Source organism: Varroa destructor, unplaced genomic scaffold (genome assembly GCF_002443255.2).
Source record: "Varroa destructor unplaced genomic scaffold, Vdes_3.0 BEIS01000001.1, whole genome shotgun sequence".
In the NCBI taxonomy this organism is placed as follows: domain Eukaryota; kingdom Metazoa; phylum Arthropoda; class Arachnida; order Mesostigmata; family Varroidae; genus Varroa; species Varroa destructor.
The window spans coordinates 39,244,720-39,266,749 of NW_019211454.1; the positions used below are offsets into that span (position 1 = coordinate 39,244,720).

Here is a 22,030-nt window from a genome sequence, read left to right on the forward strand (position 1 = left end):
AAATGACTCAACCAGCTCCGTGGGCGACGTTGTGCTTTTGGTGAGTTTACAAGCTTGACTCAGTTTCACTACAGTGGAACTTGAAAGGTTCAAAAACTAAGCAGCTGTAACAATTAACTGTGTATGTTCTATAGGAGCATTTCGAATCATGGCGCGAGTTTCTCCATAAGGACCCCCAAGTGAAGAGATGTTGTGGGTTTGGATGGCCGCTGCAGCTAACCGGCGGAGTTTCGTGACCTGAAGGGTCCCGTAATGCTTGTGAATTTATTTCTAGTGGGACCTTTGGTCGTCCAGATGCGTTTCGCGTGAATCATTCTTCTTGCTTGTAATACGTGGATTTACTAATGAACATAGTAAGATGAGTGCGTTCAACTTGGCAGACTTGTGCTCGATCCCGCCGATCGAGTAATCAGCTGTGGGAACGTCGCAAATAGAACGGGGTTCTCCGAGTGAGTAGAACTACGGGAGAGTGAGATTACATCAGTTAATGAGAGGCCTATTGTAGATGTGTTTTTATATTTGATCATCATTATCAATAGCAGCATGATCTTAGTCATTATCAACATTAACGTTCTAAAGCAATTTAAAAAACAGAATCCAGTTCTCTAAGTTAACGTTTGCTATTTTGCCTAACGTAAGCTGGTATTCATAGGCCTCTTCCCATGAGTTTAGCATACATTATAGAACATGAAACAATCTATATGAATTAAGGTTGCGGGGCAAACGCTTCGAAAGAATTGGTCAATGAATAGGAGATTACTCTTCCTGTGAGACGCCTACAAAAGCCGCTGGAAATCAGCTGGAGTTGACTACGGCCAGCTGTAAGTCCTTGTCAAATGTCGCATTTTAAATTTATCCCTCGTATATTTGCGCCACACGAGGTACGCGAAGTGCGCATAGAGCATTAGTAAGGGTTCAATAAGTCGTACTCTTAGAAAGCCAGTAATCAATGTTTAGAAGCAATATTATAGAAATTCCCAGTCAGTTAAGTTTGCTTTGAAAAAAGTGCACTATTCTTGCGTTTTTAGTGCCATTCTAAGCAGATTAATTAATATTTTATTTGGTTTACGTTATAATGTATATACATACATTTCTTGTAACATATTTATTTCATACCCTGTTCCTGCTCTCTTTGTTTGATCTCCTTGGAAAAAGGGTGTTAAAATGTGGGAATTTATCGACTTGATTTTCGTCACGCTTTATGACTTCTTCCGGTCATGGATCAAAGGCTTCATGCGACGGCTCAGCAATCTCTGTGAGCTCCAACGAATTTGCTACGGAACAACAAGTGGTCAGTAAAAGGCAACTATATTGTCATGTGGTGACTGTAGAGCATTTCTGGCATTTGTTGTAATATATGCGGATCTAAAATCATAGGCGTTATTTGTGCTTGTTCCTCAAAGCCCTTCTATGATAGAATCAGCCTGTTTCTAGCAGTAATGGAAAAATAAAAACGGCGTAGGAAAAGTTGGTAGGTATCAATTTTAGGTCCCAGCATATTTCGTATGATACTGTACTTTACCTGATGCTTGTAAAGACATACTAGTAGATTATGGCACAATTTATTATGTCGTTTAGAATCATAGTCAAATTGTTATTTTGAGTACAGAAATTTCGAAGTTGCATGGAATTGAAAAAAATTAGGCGAAAATTCTTTGTTGCTGCTATTGATACTATAGGGTATGAGCGCACAATACGAATCGAACGCTCTCTGGAGCAGTCTCGTCAATTACAGTATGTATACAGAACTTTGATTGGAATCGCCGAACAAGGCCGGTACACAGAAGCAAATAGCGCCAACGCAGTTGAGGCTGCTGTCTCAGGCATAGCTATTATCAAAAAGGTTTGTGGTTTATTACGTTATTCTATGGCAGCAACACCTATTGCCCCTAAAAGTCTTTTTCGTGATGCTACTGCGTCGTTATTTAAGACACAGCCTTTCTCATTATATGTCGACTCTTCCAGTGTATGTATTTCAAGTAAAAGACAAAAGGGGCTTTAACACTAGCTATTAGATTGAAAGTAATAACTACCCTGGTATACCACTTTCGATGAAATTCTAGGTGAAGCCAACAATACACCGTGAATTCGTTCGATCACTCCGATTTTCACTTAATCATCTATGTTCGTACCAGCAGTTAATATTTGAAGCAGTGCATGTTAGTCGTATATCGTTTGACTCAAATGACTCGAATCATGTGAAGAAGCTTAAGCTGCTTTGGAAGGGCCTTCGAGACGACGTCCTAGAAGGTGCGGTAGTCACTTCCTCTAGCCTAATTAAGTACATTATGTTGTAGGGTAATGTCAAATAGATTGTAAAAAATATTTGCAACAACCCTTCCAGATCTTGTATCAAAACAATGGCAGGACATCGGCTTTCAAGGTGACGATCCACGGACGGACTTTCGTGGAATGGGAATGCTAGGACTCGATCAACTTGTGTTCTTTGTTACTCAATATAACAGCCTAGCGAGACACGTGCTCAACCGTTCGCTGCATCCGAAGTTTGGATATTCGTTCGCAATTGTCGGTTCGTGCAATAACTACACATAGATCATACAACATCTCTTCCACTGATAAAATTTCATATTCAGACTAATAAACTCAGATACATATATATATATATATATATATATATATATATATAAACTTATATATAAGTTCATTTGAGCGACTCCAACCTTCTGTGAACTAAGAAGAGATTTTCGCGTGCTTCATTGTTACAGGAATTAATCTTACTGATCTGATATTTAGACTTCTGAGGCAAGGAAAGTTGAAAACGCACCTTTATAATGCGATGCGAACAGTAAGTTAGCAACAAGCTCCTTAGATTTCATTAAATTTATAGCCACTCGTTTTGCATACATATAACATCAGGTCAAGAAAAGGACAAGTGATGAACGATTTTTAACGGCCTTTATCCTACTTTATTTCAATACCAGGTTTATGAGGCGCCCTTATCAGATGTGTAGTTTTTAGCGTCTAGATGTTAACAATATGTATAATTTTTTCACAATAAATATGCAACTTATGCGTACGAATCCACCACAGGTAGTTGGCATGGAGGACTTTCACAAGCTGTACTGTTATGTGTTTGTCGAGTTCGATCGATTGTGGCTAGCCGAAAAACCACGAGACATTATGGAGTTTGGCAGAATCCGGGATAAGTTTGAGGAGCAGCTTGTTGAGAGGCTTAAACGTGAGGATTGTGTTTTAAACATGGCCGGCACAGTGGAAACGATATAATAAATTTAATATACGATATAAGAATACGTTCATCCGCTTAGAGGATGTTTTGGGCATATAAACTTACAAGGCATCCCGAGCTCTGCCATCGGTGTACTCAGTATAGAAGGAAGCAGGAATACTGCTTGTCGGCTCCAAGACGCTTTCACGTGCTGTTTATTCTCTGCCCATGCAAATATAGACAACGTGTGGACAGACTTAGTGTTCTCTAGTTTAATGACGTGTACAGTTTATTTTCCAATCAATATGTAGAATCTGTTCATATGTGTATGCTTCACCTATGTTTGAACTGTGTTGTGTACTTTGTATATGCTTAGTACGTTTATTTGCTTAGTACATTTATTTATGAAACAAGACCGAGCACTGAATATCGGTTAATCGTCTCTTTGTACGCGATTGCTTTCACAAAGCGTTATTGGACAATGTATAAGAGACCTTACCTTGCAAAGTAAGAGCTCTTACACGCCATACATGTTTGATAGCGCTTTGTGAAAGCATATATATATATATATATATATATTAACGAAGGAAATAAGCAGGTGGCCTGTAAAACTACAGAGGTGACATAAATCTGTTGTAAATCAGTAAACACTAATCTTTTTAAAGAATTTTAGCGCGTATGTTGTCCCTACGTTAATCTTAAGCGCAAATATAACGAACAGTGCAACAGCAGTAAACAGCGATTTAACCGTGCGATTGACCGACGATGAACAACTGTGTGATAATAACAAATGATAACTGCTCATTCTCTATGGTAGACTTTTACATGTAGACAAGTTGCACCACATATATCGTATATGAGTCTGAAAATGAATTGACAGAAGGACAGAAGAATGAATCATGGATAACTATAATACTACGAACACACACGTCAGACTAAGGTTACTTTTATTTAAATATTTACACTATTAAAAATCCATTGGCATATGTACCATTTGGGTCTCAATAGTATTAGTAGTCAAAGAGAATATCCTAGCAGTGATGGATGAGCAGGCGTGTTATTTACGTAAGCTTAGGAGATATAGTTGTATTATACAAAAATCTATACGTGTGAGTAAATGCTAGACGACAGAAAGACATAAAGAGTAAGAACACATGGTGCCTTTTTTGAGTTTTTAAACAATAAATTAAGGTTAGTGGAAAACTAAGTGGTATGTGTACGAATCGAGTTGTTCTGCAATGAAAAATATATCTACTAGTTTTTTTTACTCAAACGTCGACGTTCGGCAATTGTCGATTCTTGTACCTGTCGTATATTGAAAATTCTGCAGCTGAAGTGCTGTGCGAAGAGAATCGCAAAATGTTATGGGGCGTTACGTTTCCTTTGTTCCTATATTTTCAGTCATAGTTGAGTTTGTCAATAAATTCAACGCAGTATTTTTTCTTCACGAAACTATCTTGCTATATATATTTACAATATATAGTATTATTGTTATGCAACTTGCGCACAGCTAAAGCGATATGACAGAAACGGACTAGTTGGGAGGCCAGACCTATCCTGGTAAGGGAAAGTTGAATAAAAAAGCTTATGCATACAAAAATTATACAGCGCTTCGTTACTTTGAGGGCAGTAACGACTAAAATATGTTTACTTTTAACATTCTCTTCAAATATCTGTTTATTGCATTTATTTGTGAATCACATGACAAATGAAAACACGATACAATGTGTTTGTTCAACAGCATACAAATATATATATATATATATATTTTTTTTTTTTAATAAATAAATTAATCAATTATCAACGGGGCCATTTTTTGTTTAACTCTTAGTTACATACACACGCGCACATCCAAACTCTAAGATTTGTATAAATACGTCTACGATTATAGATTTGCCATTTTACTTTGTACATAGCTATTACCCTTGTAGTGCACGAAAAGCATCCTGTAGTGTGGCCAGATGAACCTTCTCTCGTTTACTTTGTTTTGTTCTAGTTCATACGCATCACATATGTGGAGTCTTCCTATTCGTTTACTTTACTACGCTATTTCCTCTTTAATAGACTTAACGCCATATAGCTAACATATGTAACAAGACATCAACTTCGCACACATGCATGTTCTGTGATTGCGAATTCTATTAATGGCTTTTATGAGTCATTGCTATTTCAGCTTTTGATACATGATCTGCAGAATATCGATTTGAAACTAGCCTCTCCAGCTACTTCTTCCTCTGCTCATTAGTTAAGTGCGTGCGTCTAAACTATTCAACAAAAACAGTTCCCAATGGAGTCATGCCTACTAGCCTATGTAGCGTTTATGCAACCTTTTACTGAAAGCAAAACATGCTTCTTAAACTATACATTTTTTTTTCATCACATTGTGTTACTCCCATTATCACGACAAGTTGTCAGAATTTTCGACGCAACAAGAGTGACATACTAGATGATTTGTACTTGAGCAAACTGGGCACTGCCGGTCGCTGCAGAGAACGATGCTTCAACACGAAATTGAGCTCGTACGACTTGTTGACGGCGTAGTAAACATTAGTGTCTGGTGGTATTTCGATTTCTAAAAAATGAAACCGGAGTCAGTGGAAAAAAACCTCATGAACTTACACTGTGCAACGTACAAGCAATTTTTCTTTTCTACGAGTTTTGATACACTGAATGCACATTTTCACTGGCTGAATGTAAGTTTGGGAGATAAAAATCTGTGATAAATGGAAAATACACTTTATGCAAAAATATCAATTAGCAAATTCAGGAATCGCGATAAATGATGAAAAAATAAATTTGCACGTCATAAACAGAACTGTTTTAAGCTCTGTACATTTATCAGATTTGCAACGGTCTCATAAGCGGCTTGCATACCTTGACCGTCCGGTCCCTGTTGGACGAGCATGTAGTTTCCTGGATCGTCATTGATGGCGAATTTTTCTAGAGAATTTTTAATTACCTGCTGAGTTCGTTCCCTATTACTTAACTGCAAGATATTAGAATGCAAAAAGAGGCCATATGAAGTCACAGTTAAGAGACTGCAGCAGAGATGGGAATACCCAACGAGTGTAATAATTCAACGAAATTTAGTGCTCAAGTCAAATCATGTTGTGATTTAAGGTCTAGTCAAAGATTTCTTCTGAATCTTTAAAAAGAATTGGCGCTTGTAACATATTTAAATCTAAGATAAATTAGTAAGACAATCCATAATGTACAATACGATATATCTATGCATGGCGGCGATCATTCAAATAGTTTTAATATAAGCTCTTTGCAAACGACGGGGAACTTACAAAGATGCTTTTGTACAAATTCTGGCCCTGCTGTGGCGTGACACCGGGCTGTGCGACGCTTACACGAGCTATATGCACTTCAGGGTTTCTCGCCCCAGTAACTCGAAGCTGTCCTGTAGTCGTAATCCGTGGTAGTTGCAAACTACAAGTTGAGTGCGACAGACGTGAATCAGAAAGGCTGCTTAGCCCATTACTATCTACAACACAAATACCTTCGCCTCGTGGTAGTGATGCCATAGATGATACATCACTCGTGCTTTGAAGATCCTGAAAAAACAAAATCGGTACTCATTTACATCAATAAAAAATCCCTATTGTTTACCTAGCTACAATGTATTATTTGCAATTGTGTTAATATATGAAGCCGACCATGCGCAAGTATTAATACCTAATATTATACGCGTTTAGGGGCATTAACTATAACAAAGCGGGTTTTCAATGTGTATGTGCAATACATAGAGTTAATAATATGCAGACACATGTTGACGCGATCGTACCTGTGAAAGGAGGACACACGAACTCGAACTGGTTGTCGAAGAAGTTGAATTTTTTTTCCGGTGTCCAAGATTAATAGCGTCGTTTACCGAGGTACATCTTCGAAGACCATCAACGCGGGATATTGAGTTCAGATCTCGAATGACAGGGTTGGCTGGTTCAATCTCGCATGAAAGTTCGTAGCTGTAAAACATATTAGGATGATGAAAAATAAAAATTCATTTCATTACACCATTTTGCCTACACCATTGCCTCTCACTATATATCGTCATAGGTAAGAAGTCAGAAGTATCTACTTAAAAGTAATACGCTGCAAAAGCGTGTTTTTATCTCTTGTTATTAAGATCACGCATTGATCAACAAAGAATCGAATGACTTCAACTTGCATATAATTATAAAGTAAAATCGCAATATGAAACAGAAGCGTTTCTCGCCATTCAGCACCGCAAAAATGTATGGAGTAATAATAAACAAAGAGGAAAGTTCTGTTGACCTGTTGCATATCACTTCATTTAAAAGGGGCATGCTTCTCCTCACATTTAAGCATTTGGCTTGACTATGTACCTTTCGTCCTCACGCAGAATCTCTATGCTATCAAACCAAACGAGAAAAGCCGGATCCGGTTGTATGCTATAGCTATTCGACGAGCTTTGGAGAATTTTGATTTGGGCAAGGATCTCAAATTCTTTCTTCTTCTTGTCAAAGTTTATTAGCGGCGTGCCGTCAGGATGAGTGACGTTTTCAGGATATGCGGAGTCTGTCATTGTGAGGTCCTTCATAAATGTACCCAAGTATGGTATTGTACCACTGATTGTCGGCTGAAAAAAAATGCGATTTATAATGTAAGCTAGCAAGCATTACTTGCAAACACATTAAATCGATAAAGAGGTAATGCAATCGCCATTTGCTTTTAGATTTACTATTGGTATTGTTTCACTCAAATCTGTACAACGAAAAATATCAATAACATTTGTTAACTACCTGAGATTGAGCGAAATGATTGGTGTGTTTGTGGCCATTATGGCGAGGTGACTTATTGCCGCTGGAGGTACTTCGATCAGGTTTCCAGTCGGCAGTCTTCGCCGTACCTTCTTTCAATAGCAACGATCGAGCGTTCATCTCGTTATTGTCCTCACTAAAGATCGCGGCTAGCTCAGAAAAGCGTTGAGTCTTCTCCCGAGCTACCGATTGCCATACACGCGACAGACGGTACAAGTCATTCGACTGCAGAGCTGCGATGATTGCCTTCAAAGAAGTGAAGTTCTTCACGTAACGAAGCTCCTATGAAGTGGCAAATGCGATATAAAAACTTAGTCAACGATCATAGATCTTCATTCCAAAGGAAACTTCAGACCAGGCGACTGCATGATTCACTTACAGTAATACAATTCAAGTTTCATAATTATTAGTTTTAACGCTTTACAATATCTTACTAAGGAGGGCAGCAAAGTGTTAGTTTATATTATCTTACATCAGCAATCTCGATCCATTTGGTGAGTATTTCGGCTCTTTGTGATACTTTCACTTCGGTACCACCTATAAGAACGGTCGATATAACTTTCTTTACGACAGCATTAAATTGCCTCACCGTGTCCTGGTATGTTTCACCACACCTGTCTCCGGTTTTGCGAGATCGCATCGTCAAACAGTGGTATGGAACCAGCCGTCTGAACAACGTCTGAAATTTCACCGTAATTAAATTGTGAAGCATATTTGACAAAATCACACGAGACCTCTAAAATCTCTCTAATTATTTAAGTAAAGATACAAACATACGCAATTATGATATTATTCATATATTTCTACAGTTTTTAGGGAAATCCATCAACAACTTACCATGTCCATCCATGTAAGTTGAAGAGCAAAATGCTTGTTGTCAATGTCCTCGAATTGCAACCCGATCTTCATCTGATCACGAGAATACTCGTTTATCCATGATTTAGGTTCAAAGAATTTGCCTCCCTTTTTTGAACGCAACTCCTTCAACCGACCCTGAACCTTGCGTTCAATGATCGACGACGGAGCATATTTTTTCACGAACTCCTGAAGTGCTAGGAGCTCCTCGTGGTCAGGTGGGGAAAAAAAATCTTCCGGATATTTGTCCACCCATTCTGCTAACGTTTGGCGCAAGGCAATCTTGTGGCCTTCCTCCGTATCTTCTAGAACCTAGAGGAAAGTTTATATAATCTAGCAATAATTCATCACTCTGAAAAATGAAGTTGTATTTAACTCCCCACTTCGGCATTAGTTAGCAGATATTTCGACACTAACACTTACATCAAAAACGCACCAAATGGCTTTCAACTTGGCGCTTATAAGCTTTTAAAAAACGAAAATTCTTTAAAAAATAGAGCCGGAACCAGTAATGTACTTAATAATGAAGTTGTCAAAGAAGACCTACCTGAATGGTGCCTTCGTCTATTTCTTGATATCGGGTGGTAATAACTTTCAGAAGCTGCCCGCATGTCGCGAATGAGCGATATGTTGATAACAGTATGTGCATCACATTGGGATCGACTTCCCCCTGGTCGTCGGATAGCGAGGCGACAATTACTTCTAAGGTGCCGGCCTTTAAATATCTTATCTGTGTGTTAGTGAAAATGAAAAAAATAATGACTACTTTGGGATGTAGGGTAAAGCTATTCTACACTAAAGTCAAGAACTTTGGTGGATTTGTCATTTTTTGCGAGAAAAGTTTTTGGTCATTGAGGTTCAATAATTTCAAAAGCTTAATCGTAATTCTTTTCTCCGTATATTTTTCAGAATGTTAAAAAAATGCTTTTTCCAACTTAATGCGTTCTATCTCGCAAAATGTTAGGAACTTATTTAAAATAAGTAAAATCCTTTAAATATTGTTTAATGCATTTGCTTTATGAACGACTCAGCTGTTCAGAAGATGCAAAGTCGATATAGTTGCAGTTGATTACACTGCCGAGTAGATTTCATCTTTTACTAGACAAGTTCACATTGACTATAACAAGTGTAAGTATATGACATCTTTGCAAGGTAATTGAACATTTTTAATTCAACTCTCGTTACTTATTAGAATACAAACACAACCTGCATAAAATAATACTGGTTAGGTAAAATAAAAACAAGCAACGAGGATCGTGCGTGGTTCCACATTCACTTATAACGTTAATTACCGGTCCAGACAGAAAATTCTAAGTCCCGCCGTTTAGCTTCCTCTCCGATTAAAATTTAAAACTCGATTCAATATGGAGCTGCCTAACCAGTGTTCAATGGATCAGCAATTCTTTATTGACGAAGATAGACTTCTTGAGAAAGCTTCATTTCTAGATTTGAATCTTATAACTTGTACATCAAAGTTGACCAGTGATATACAATTTGTAAACCAGCTACTTGACGTAGTTGACGAATTAACGGTCAAGATCACACAGGTACTGTCAACTTCGGCAACTTCAAAACGATGACCGCTAACGTTAGAGCGTCAATTCGGTCAATAATGTGTGTCTGTTATTTAAGTAAAAGTAAGAAAGTTTTGATAAATATCAACGCATCTCTGTCGTATAACACCAACAAGGCATTCTTCATACTGTTATTGTCTCTGCTGTGCTGTGTTGTGGATTGTCCTGTCTGCATTCCAGATAGATCCGTTGACGCTCGTGAATACTTTCCCCATGACTCCTGCGCAGCGCGACAATAAGCAAACACGATGTAAGTATGGGGGTAGTTGTAAAAACTGTAGACGTGTTTCATCTAACGTTTGAGGTAAGGCGGCGGTGGTTAGAGTACCCTACGTGCTCAGTTATTACGTCTCAATGCATCTTTGGTGCAGCTAGCACGCTAACTAATCATGTGGTAAATACACAAAATGGCTCAGCAAGAACGGGCCCACTTAGGCTATTTTTTTAATAACCATTTACTTACGTTGACCTGTCTAATCTAGAATGAAGCTGTTGTGTGCTTTGTGGTTGCGACGCATTATTAGAATGAATAAATCTGCGGTCATTTTTGCCTAAAGTGTTGTTATCACAGACGGAAGAAGCATGTACGACTATGAAGATCTATTTCTCCTTCTACATTACACAAATGCAGGGGATCCGAATAAAGGGGCAAAGACAATTGGGTACGAAGGCAATAAGCAATGACGTGGTCAGTTCCGAACTAATATTTCGTATCACCGTAGTAAAAAGCCTCTTTAAAATCCTGCAATCATGGCGAACTACTCAGAAACTATAGATTTTATCAGAATCGTTATATCTATAACACTATACGCAATACATTTTCCATGAGGTTTAAGCAAACTCAATATATCCATGACGACATATATATATTTTTATATTTAACAAAATATAACTTGCATTGTACCAGTGAAACTCGATATACAATATGAAATTACAGCCTGGTCTCGGGCGATCTTTCTTCTATTGGGACACACAGTCCACTTCGATTTGTCTTGAAGTCGAGTTTTGCAAAGCTTGCAAGAAAAAGCTTACTTTAAGCTTTACGAGGTTCCTACATAGGCAATACCATATGGACCCATACACATATTCGTATATCTAATGTACCTGCACTTCGGAACCGAGTACAGTGTCAAGAATCAAACAGACATTCAATCGCCTAATTTTGGCCTTGTTTTATGGCTTTACTTGGGCACTGCCCAAAACATCCCCACTATAAGCCCATACGCAAATTTTTCAACCCATTATCTTCTAGTCATTCAGTGACTTCAAAACAACAACAACAACAACGAGAATAACAGTTATTAAAGATGTCACGAAACCGTTTGTGATGGTCGTGCCCAAATAAGTATCTTTTATATCGCCTGTAACCCTGATTGCCACTTTTTCGTCAGCTTTTACTTCCCCATCTTACGACGGTGAATCCAAAACGACCTACGCATTGCCGGTGTTGTTGTCGCCGCCTTCACTGTCCGTGTTAGCCTCACATCTGCACGCTTACGTTACTGGTTGTTTTCGAAGGCGATGTTCGGTCAACCCGAGACAGAAATAGGCTGCAGCACAAAGGCGGTGTAGTTGACGTGGTTAATTCGGGTTTGGCTCTTACGCGTTAACGTCGCAAATACCAGCCAACCAGCTATCCATCTAGGAAATCATTTTGGAAAGAGCTCTGCTACATCATGTTATTTTGTGTGTACCACCGCTGATGACTCCTCTAAAGAAGCCTAAAGCTCTTGTCGAGCGCGCGAGAGTTGCGACTTTATTTCAACAATTTTTTTAAGCAGCTAAATTTTAACAAGTGACGGTGCGCTCTGTTAATGACTGCCACCGATAACCCGTTGTAGGAACGACAGTTGTTGTGCGCGATGACCCCGTTAGGGGGAGGTCAGTACAAACGGTCTGCATCAGCAGAAATACACTGTAGCGCCGCAAATGAACCAGGGACAGCGCGCGCGTCACAAGACTGCAAAGGGTGGCTACTCTTAGCTTATGTGTACATGCATAAACGCGGCCAGATAATTAGGCAGACAGCTAAAATGGCTGGACTAAGCGCGGAATACCTCTGATGGCTCGTTAAGCCAATGGCCAACTGTGCGTCGCAGGTTAATCACGAAGTGCAGATCTGACAAACGCTAGCATATGCTGAATCGCTTTTGGCATTAGCAGACTGAATCGGCGACCTTCGTTCATACCTAACCGCCGCTGGCTGTCTATTTCCCATTGCATATCAGGCAATAATTATCGGAGATTTATGAACATGAACGATGTATAATGGAGAGGAGCACCGTATCCGAAGCCTAAAACTTGAGAAAAACATCGAACTTCTCGGGTCAGAAGTGCATGCATTTGTTAACGAAGAATGTAAGAGATGTTGTTGTTGTTGCTATTGTTGGCAATTGACTGCATGAAACAGAGACGGTATTGACTGCCAAAACTTATTGGTCAAGGAGACCAAATAAAACATGAAGCAGATGTTGAAATGATTCGTGAACAGACGCCTTTCTGGTCCTATAAGCTTACGAACAATCACGTTTACAAACGACTTCTGTAAGCATAATTTTACATGGCTGAAATGTAAGTCACTTGTGGGAACAGCCAAATCGTTGTACAAGAATTGAAGGTGGAACGTTATGTTATCTTTAGGTGGACGAGCCATTTGTTTTGACTCAACAATGCTAAAAGGTGGCCCACGGTGAAAATGAGCTATGGACCCATAGCGCGGGTCGGGAGGTCAAGTTCCAGCGATTGGCCATTTCAGAATTGCCCCCATGCCACCCAATATAATTTAATTGAATGCCAAATAAATCGCTTGCACAACATCCAACAATAGTGACCTCAGGGACTTAATCGGATTAAATTTATCCGAGCTCAACTCGGCCCCTAGTCATATATGAAGCCTATGAGTACAACCATTTTATTTCTGGCCGAAAAAAACGCCATGCCATGTTGATATTCCGGCTTCTGCTTATGGTTGTTTGAGTAGTTTAGTTTCCAACAGAAATGCCGAATAGCACCTCACTAAAGAGGCTTGGTCAAATAGTTCGAATTCGCTATAAACTAATGAAGACTCTGAGATTTACTACTAATAATAATGATGAGCTACGTTTCATGTATCAGATAATTCACTATAACAGGAGGTACCGCGTTATTCTAACGCCGATTTCAACCGTATGTATACATGAAAACAGCCATGTGCTTGGTTGTAAATCATAATCAATCAAAACAAAGGGTTTTGCGCAAAATGATTTATTGGGTGTCACTAGCGAAAATCGATTCCTATTAGGCTGCGGTCATAAAATGTAAGCGCCTGCGCCAGTTGTCAACGCCCAAATTCGTTTCGAGTTTTACGGTGCCAATATACGTCAGGCAAAAATCTGCTAACACTCTCAGCAATATTTGAGGTTAAGGTCGCTATTGGTTTCAATGTTATAAGACGATGTTGATTAGATAGCTGTTAATGTCGTTTTTTTTTTTTGTATATACGACTGTGATGGCATGGTTAGTTGCCAGTCTTTATTTAATAACGCTGCAACTGTTTAGCACATAGACAAATATATTGCATTTTTAGATTAATATTAAAGGACAATGATATCTGAGCAGTATATCCATATTTCGGTCTATTGGATTATTATTCAAAAAGATGTATGTTGATAGACTTTTATTAAGTAGGGCTAACATGGACGCTTGCATGTGATGTAGGTTTTAGTGTAGCTTGGTTAACTTTTTACTCCATTACTTAATAGTGTGCCATGGATACTTTGTTAAATCGACAGCGATATTCCCATAATTTTCTTATCAGCGACAATAACCTGCACAGTGTCGCTCCCTTTAAAAAGCCAATAGCCGTTTGTGCCATTCATTTATAGATTGTGCTCCATTACCTTAACTGTTTCCCATTCGAGATGCGAAACCGTATCGTCGCCATCCTGACTGGAGCCCCCGCTTCCAGCGACACTGTAGGAACTGCATGGATGATAGCGAACCTTCTTGAGATATATAGCCCAAATACCTCCCGGCGTCGTTTCTTCGCCCCAGTAGCGAGCCGACAACGGGGACTTCTGCAAATGTTACAAAAAAAAAACGTTAATAAAACTCAAGATGAACAACAACAGCGAAGCAAGCTATTGTAGAGCCGTGTTTCCGTTGTTCGTCTGCAAAGGCATTCTATCACGACCCAGCGTACTTCTGTTTCATCAGTAACTTAAAACGCACGTACAACATACTTACCAAATGGTGTACACCGTAAAGCATACCACATGATGAGCTTCACTATATTTTTATTCGACTATTAATCTAAGAGCGCAATGAGGTCCAGTACTGCAGTGGACGAAAGTCAACTTACCCCCTTTTCATGTGTCAGCTGACTATTATTATTAATATATAAAATATTATACTATTTAAGGCTACAAGATTTTTGCAAAACAAATTCAAACAAGCATGCGTAAGCAGCAGAAAGGCGTCGACAATAAATAATAAACAGTGCGTAAATGCTCACAAGATACGCGAAAGGAAAATACGCTGCATAGAAATAAGTGACAGAGGGACACCAGACGCTAGTAGGTGCAGCAAATTAGTCGATATGAGTAACGTATATGATCTACAATATAAGCAATACCCTGCCAGATGCTATACATCGAATTGTTTATATCAACCGAAAAGATCCAGTGGCCACAACAAATTTAGAAGTCGAAATGATGATCTAGATTCGTCATGGCAACTGGAGCTCTTCAGCTGATATCAACAACTCGATATATATTCAAAGTGAAGCCGACAAAGTCCATACTCTAAAAGACAAATAGAAAGCAACAGACCTAACGATTCTGTCACCTAATCTATATCTCAATTACTGCAGACGTTTCCATCTTTCAAAATCTGCGTAGCAGCATTCAAGTGTTTCACACCAGTGCTTCCGCCATGCGCCGCGTATCGACATTCATATTTATATTTGCAACTTATTCATTGACGAAAACGGACGCGCAAGAGTGTGGTCTCCTTTCTTATTAGTATACGGGTGCCCTGCTATACGATCAATGCTTGCGATTCAACCGACTAAATGAATACTAGCTTCCCGGTTCGATTGCTCATGTGCATTGCTATGATTGCGCGTTTCGTGATGGAATATCCTTTTCTCTCATAATTTTAACATCTTCTATATCCCACGAGGCAGTGTTGCTTTGTCTTTGTTCAAATTGACATTGCCGATTACCACTGACTAACTACTCTAGTTAACATTTGCACACTAGTTGTACTTACGCTTTCTGTAACTTAATGGCAACAACTTCAGCGTATATACGATATACCACTATTCGTCGGTTTCCTAACAGTTTTGCCTGTTTCTTCTCTAATTCAACTGACTAATGCACGATATTTATCTAACAGCAAAGACGGAGCACAAGGCTTCCTCTAGTCAACTTTTTAGCCTTAGTCATACGTACATCAACTAATCCATAATTATTTCTACATGTTTGAGATGCAGTCTGAGTGAAAAAACTGAACGTTTTCCATTTAAATATAACGGGTGGACATTCTGCCTTCTGAGCACGCATGGGAAGAGTCATCAGATTCGACTGCACTGAAAATTCCGCGTGCTGACTCCGAGATCATGCATAAATGTTGGTCCAAGGCGTGCACACATGTCATAAAGGTCAAAACATATTAATGTCAGCGCACAACAAGTGACGAACTTTTTACTGAAGGCTCACATTTTTATACGACAGAATGCGCATTATAATCGCTCTTCGTATGGGAAAAATACAGTTTTTACTTAATAGTCACCTTGAAGTAGATAAAACGGCTGGCTATTTCAATATGTTTTTAGCTTAATCATGACAGTCCATCACAGAGTTATGTGTTGACTTAGTGTGTTCGAATGTAAAGTTCGAAGTAGTACAAACAACGCGCGTCATATTAGTTGTGATAGATGAGCTTTAGCGTATAAAAAGTAACCGCTTCCTTAATTGTCGCAAAGGTTTTTTTATTGAATGGAACGCTCTTCAGGCTTACCTTCCAATGGTGATCGCACTTTGCAAAACCACGTTTTTCGCTGTGACTTTGAGTTGTCGTAGTTATTTTTGTTACTTTCTAATAAACTGAAACAACAGTATTTTGATCACAGCTAATACGCCAACCAGCCATTGTACAATGATTCCCGCTACATGAGTTATTTACAATAACAAAAAACATGTTTCTTTTACATGCGATTTATAGACGCTGCTTTTTTTTACGACGAAACGGTCAGCTATACGAAGCGGATTACCATCATAGTATACGTCAACGTCGACTCCAGCCATAATGAAAGCTCTACGGTTTATACGGTCACTTGAAATAGTCAGCCATAGTAAACATTCAACAAACAGGCTTCGGGACAGTAATGGTTAACCACCATTAACGCCAAGCGACATGTTAATCGAAATGGTCCTCTTTATCGAAAAATGAACATATTCAATTCAGATGTCCACTTAGGACACAGGAATAAATTAGATCGTATCGATGGTGCCCTAAGATTGGCACAGTGCGCGTGTTCTATGATTCATAACCAACGAACGCATTACTACAAACATGTTTGTTTTACGATAATAGCTTTGTAATTTTAGTTTTTTCATAAACTATTAGCAGCTATCGAATACAGTCACGGAACGGGCTGTATGACGGATACACCTCGGAATGATCGAAGAATCTGAAAAAACTCACTGTAGTTGAAAACTACCACATTCACAACACTTTCCCGTAGCCTATCGCGAGACTATCGCAAACTTCCAGACAAGTATTCGCTTAATACAGCGTATTAAGCCGTTTCTCGATCTGTCATCTGGTATTTTCGACCGCATAGATCTTGAAAATTTCGCCTTTATTTTTCTGTCGTACCTACATGTCCTTGCGTTGAACCAGTATGTTCACCTCATGCAGTATTTTCGTTCTTATTTCACTTTACCTTTCTCCCACCCTACCTAGCTTGATAGTTCCAAGCCATTTTTTTTAATCAGCCCATCTATGTTGCCTCCATTTCGCATGGCGTAGCACCGCACATTAATGCGGTACTTTTAGGCCACGGAAGCATGTTGCGAAAGAAGGAAAGATCCGGAGAAACGCAGTACCAAATTTTGAGGTCACGTATGGGCGTACGTTCTTCTAATAACAAGCGGAATAAAAGCAAAAATAAATTTATCTTTACTACTATTCACCTATTTACTATACTATTGACCTCAATCTATTATTCAGTCATGGTCATCAGACCAAGTGAATCACGCCGATGAATCTATCGACGAGTTCGGCTCTATACTAATTTGTATATCTGCAGTACGGAACGGTGAGTTCATCATATATGACTATACAGTACCTCAGTGACGCACTGATCCGTCGACGGCACTTGTACTGAGCAGCGTTATTCATGTTTACACTACTATTCAAACGCGTTCATTTTCAGTTTGCCAATTAGTCCACCCAAAAGAAGCGTGTCTGCGTGCGGTTGACCAAAATTGATTACACTGATAAAAGTTATTCGTACTCAAGACATGACGGTTACGTTGCCCGTAATTTATAATGTAATTGTCACAATAGTGTCACTGTGGCTCCACACAACATTCAATAGAAACCGCTTAATTTACACTACCATACGTCTCCGCTTTAGTAACAGATTGACAATCTATAAGATCTGCTTGTGGGCGCTTGGCGACATGTTTTAGACAAGGAGGGACCACGTTTCTATGTCAGGGACATTCTTGGATACAATCTACATTTGGTGCTTAGAGTGCACTACTTGTAAAAATTAGCTTTTGAGCTAGGAAGAGTAAGAATTGCGAATGTATCAAACGTATCTAAGGCGAGTGCGTTACATCGAAACGGATTTGAGAAACTTCGCAAAACGTTTACAGCTGAACTAGTACCAGTAATTTCTTTCAATTTGGGTTTCACAACCTAATTCAAAAGTTAGGCTGTGATTCTTCCCGAGCAACAGAATCGCGATTCTAAGTTGAAAGATATGCGTAAGCAGAGACTACCGATTACTAATGAACTCCTACACTTTTTAAACGTTCTAACGTATGCTTATCCTCATAAATGCATAAATAATCCTACTAGAAGACAACCGATTTCGTTGACTCATTAATCTCCTGCATCCCTGCAATAATAGAAAGTAATTCTTCACAGGATTCAAAACAGCAATCTACTACTTTCTCTTTTTCGAGATTTCTTTATCTTTTTCGGCACTTTAGTAAAGGGTCCTTCGATAATTCGAAGGCTCGAGTTTCATGACTCAGATACTGTGCAAGATACACCACTATGGTGAAGTGACGACAAAGGATTATAGTGTCTTAGAAAGTCGAGATCAAGGAAGTCATACATAATTGTAACAACTCTAATGACCATATACATAACACTGTCTGTAAAGTTAGCATCGCGGTAGCAAGACGAAACAGCCGCAATGCCGATTACCTGATTCTAACATTTACTATATTATCAAGAAACGAAAATCGATAAAATAAGCGAAACTTTTACGATTAATTCCGCAAACCTCGTGGCTAGCGCAAAATTACGTAAGCATAGCTTGTAAAGTGGTCTCCTTTAAATTCCATTGTCAGTTCTGCATTATTTCGACAGCGATAACTGTTGAACGCGGATAATGACCTAAACGTATTTTCCCAAAAAAGAAAAATAAAAAAACGAAGTTGCCTCTAGAAGAGTCGCCCCCAGAGCACGGAGAAATTTTGACCCTTTTGACCAACCAGCCATAGCCGTTGGCATTTCCGTATAAAAGAAATGAAAAGACCATTACAAATGGTAATCTCTCCGTTTGTCGTTTTTTCTATAGCTATTACAACTAGCTATTTCTTACTTTTTTTTTTAGCGTATCGCCGCGGATGTGATTCAGCCTACATTGTTTGGTTCGTGTTCGACATACTTCATTCACAAATGCTCTTAAATTTTAATGCTTTAACATGGCCAATATAAAAGCCAAATTCTAATCATATCGTAGATGTAGCCGTTAATTTAAAACTTGTGTCAAGAAGCTCAGTCTAGAAACATGATTGCACGATTAGTCTGTCTGTATGAACACACTATTATAATATCAACAATGCTGGCAATTTTTCGAAAACAATTTGTCGTTTATAGTTGACAAATATTAGGTAGCGTAACATGGTTGGAAAATTGAAATAAAAAAAAAAGACATCAAAAAGAGAATATCAAAAGTAATAGGGTAGTGATTATTTTTAATGATGATTTGTTTTTTAGTGATTACCCCTCTTCCCTGAAATCAGCTGGGAACAATACGATGGCTCCCACTGGGGTTCGCACAATGCAGCAAAAGAGCTCACTTTAGTCGACTAAGTGCATTTAATAAAGCATAACTTTTTTTTTTTTTGTAAAAATTGAAATATAAGTATTGATTAAGGACAGGGATCCAGTACACGAATTTTCATGACCCCCGCCTACGCTTTTCATTTATTAAATGCAACGGAGTCTGAGTCAATGTGAAAAGCTTAAAAAAAATTAAATAGAAATACTTTTTTGTATACTTAGCGTCAAGCAGTACGCCCAAAACATAACAACTGTATTTTGGTAGCGTAAGAAAAAACTCTTGAAAGGGTGGTCTGCAACTGCATTTGTGGCTCAGATAGTTTTTTTTTTTAATATCGAATAGTGATCGAGGTTCGTTTAACGCGACAACTTTTGAAGTTTCGAGAGGCTCGTGCTCGCCTTTGCGCTTCCGTTGTGTCTAGCGCTGGGCGAATCGCTACATCAATTAAGTCATTCGTCATTTTCTAGAAAAACACCCGCTACTCGTTAACAAAAGCAAGAAGAAACAGCTAGGAAGCTTTCGAAAAGGAGAAATCCCCTTTAGCTCATAGAAAACAACGACGCTTTCTGTACTCAATAATTATGAGGCTACGCGCTCGGCCAACATAAACGGCTGGGTGAATTATTTTGATATTTGAAAAGACATTAAGTTAACGTATTACTTAACCTAGGTGCCAGTTGAAGCGTTGCTATAAACAACATTCTCTACAATTAGCAGTTTGCAATACCGTACACATCTGGTACTTTTCATCAATATGAAACGTCAATTGGAACTAACAAAATATGTTAAAATCCTACAAATGTCTTTCAAAAAGTACTATTGTGTACTTCCATTTTATGACTCACCGTGATATGAGTAATTTCTTCCTACTCAACTACGTATAAAATGTAATACGATTTAGATTTAGGACCTATTTACAGCCATTCAAATACGCTGGGTTTTAAACAACGCACTTGTGAAACTACCAAAAATACGGCTCCTTCTCCGCATTTATCATGCACAGAGTCTAATTCATTCATTTCCACTGTTTAGCATATAGTTCAACTGTGAATTTTTTGCAGGTCTGTTTCGTTGAGTTATCCCGTATGCGCATTAGCTAACGATACCTTAATGTCGCAAAATTTCAGTTCTATTTGGTAGATTTAATTCGCACTATCGAAATAACAATCGTACCAAAAAACGTTTCGTAAATAAAAAAAAAAATGGCCCAAATCTTTGGAAAGCATAATGTATTTTTGCCGAACTGGCACCTTCTCACAAAGACGGGAAAACGAGCCAAGATACTAAAATAGACGTAGCAACGCTATAATATTAGCTGCACACGACGAATGTAGTGAGTGAATTCATCCGAACGCTGATACCTGCCTATCCAATCTGTGACTATTTTAAGTACTCAACGGGCACCAACGTATTGGTAAGACCAATTTTAATTACCACCTATTCTATCTAATCCTAATATGCTTAGCTTTGGAGGGCACGTCATGAGTGCTAACCATAGTAAACTATTATAACTATAAAGCTCAAAGTTGGTCAGAAAATACTAATAGGATCATCTACACGCATGCGACATTCTAAGTATCAGCCGAATTTTCGCGAATTTTCCTGATGAACGAGAAGTCTACTTTGGTGGTATGAATCGTCTCGCCTCGATACCCGGTGCACTCCTTCAATTATTGCGTAAGTAAAAGATAGCAGAACAAATTTAGATAATACTGTTTACAGGAATCTGGACAGTCGAATTGGCCCGACGTATCACGTACGAACAGCGGATCAAAGAATGTAAGCGTTAGCTGATACTAGAGATGTGAACGCTTTAGACCCAACAACCTTGTGCACCTCAAAAGCAGCCTTTCTATCAGTAAAAGTCTGTTGTTTCGCCGTAACAGCAGACATTAATTTTACAGTAGTAATTGTAGTAGTAGTAATAATCATTGTGTGCAGATCATGTTAAAATGAATTATAATGGTGTTTCCTCTCCGTGCACTTGATTGATACCTTTTGTATACCTTATTGGCCGCTTAATGATTTTTAAGGGTTTTTGGCATTGGTTAGATGATGTAAGCGCAGTTATCATCAGCGATGACGATTATGATGGCGGTGGTGGGGTTGAGGTGTGCAATGCACATGTACCTCCATTCTCTGACTAACCAGGTTATTTTTTAAAAAATTGTCGTTAAACAAAACAACTCGACGAGTATTTCTACAAAGGTTAATAATGAGAAAAGAGAAAATTGTTATATATTTGTTGCTAAATTCACCAAGTACAATACTACATCCAGTTGCAAACCTGAACTGATTAACGTTGCAGCTGCACGCTATTAATCACTTAGATCAC

General features: G+C 38.6%; 3 protein-coding genes across 17 annotated transcripts in view; 2 read left to right on the forward strand and 1 right to left on the reverse strand.

Annotated features, from left to right (window-relative positions):
* The first annotated feature begins 195 nt into the window (after positions 1–195).
* On the forward strand, positions 196–4,790 carry LOC111248616 (ELMO domain-containing protein 2). Of its 3 annotated transcripts, XM_022801249.2 has the most exons (8): positions 196–449; positions 712–821; positions 1,156–1,291; positions 1,680–1,843; positions 2,064–2,250; positions 2,345–2,530; positions 2,727–2,806; positions 3,052–4,790. In XM_022801249.2, exons 3-8 carry the CDS (start codon positions 1,165–1,167, stop codon positions 3,244–3,246), a joined length of 939 nt encoding a protein of 312 aa, XP_022656984.1. In that variant the 5' UTR covers positions 196–449; positions 712–821; positions 1,156–1,164; the 3' UTR covers positions 3,247–4,790. The 3 variants fall into 3 exon arrangements, with proteins under 3 accessions (XP_022656984.1, XP_022657004.1, XP_086834234.1); XM_022801269.2 differs by lacking the exon at positions 712–821; XM_086978108.1 differs by lacking the exon at positions 196–449 and having other exon boundaries at positions 811–881.
* Positions 2,900–22,030, reverse strand: part of Rgl (Ral guanine nucleotide dissociation stimulator-like) — a 26,458-nt gene continuing 7,327 nt past the window's right edge. For 6 of the 13 annotated variants that reach the window (XM_022801186.2, XM_086978104.1, XM_022801204.2 and 3 more), the window contains 10 exons: positions 14,282–14,458; positions 9,377–9,559; positions 8,812–9,141; positions 8,447–8,653; positions 7,957–8,256; positions 7,540–7,793; positions 6,978–7,158; positions 6,481–6,747; positions 6,062–6,173; positions 2,900–5,759 (listed from right to left, as the gene is read on the reverse strand). In XM_022801186.2, coding sequence (XP_022656921.1) covers positions 5,599–5,759; positions 6,062–6,173; positions 6,481–6,747; positions 6,978–7,158; positions 7,540–7,793; positions 7,957–8,256; positions 8,447–8,653; positions 8,812–9,141; positions 9,377–9,559; positions 14,282–14,458 — 2,172 coding nt within the window. In that variant the 3' untranslated portion in view covers positions 2,900–5,598. Of the gene's footprint in view, positions 5,760–6,061; positions 6,174–6,480; positions 6,748–6,977; positions 7,159–7,539; positions 7,794–7,956; positions 8,257–8,446; positions 8,654–8,811; positions 9,142–9,376; positions 9,560–10,532; positions 10,624–14,281; positions 14,459–22,030 lie in introns of all 13 variants that reach the window. The other 7 variants (XM_022801176.2, XM_086978100.1, XM_086978101.1 and 4 more) reach the window with 3 other exon arrangements.
* Cand1 (Cullin-associated and neddylation-dissociated 1) overlaps positions 20,976–22,030 on the forward strand; it is a 14,541-nt gene continuing 13,486 nt past the window's right edge. The window contains exons 1-2 of the mRNA XM_086978098.1: positions 20,976–21,109; positions 21,272–21,372. Coding sequence (XP_086834224.1) covers positions 21,327–21,372 — 46 coding nt within the window. The 5' untranslated portion in view covers positions 20,976–21,109; positions 21,272–21,326. The remainder of the gene's footprint in view (positions 21,110–21,271; positions 21,373–22,030) is intronic.

Coding starts and splice junctions, on each gene's coding strand:
- LOC111248616 (XM_086978108.1), top strand. CDS start 837: ATGTCGCATTTTAAATTTATCCCTCGTATATTTGCGCCACACGAG. Junction 1,844..2,063: donor GCATAGCTATTATCAAAAAG/GTTTGTGGTTTA, acceptor ATGAAATTCTAG/GTGAAGCCAACAATACACCG. Junction 2,807..3,051: donor TTTATAATGCGATGCGAACA/GTAAGTTAGCAA, acceptor AATCCACCACAG/GTAGTTGGCATGGAGGACTT.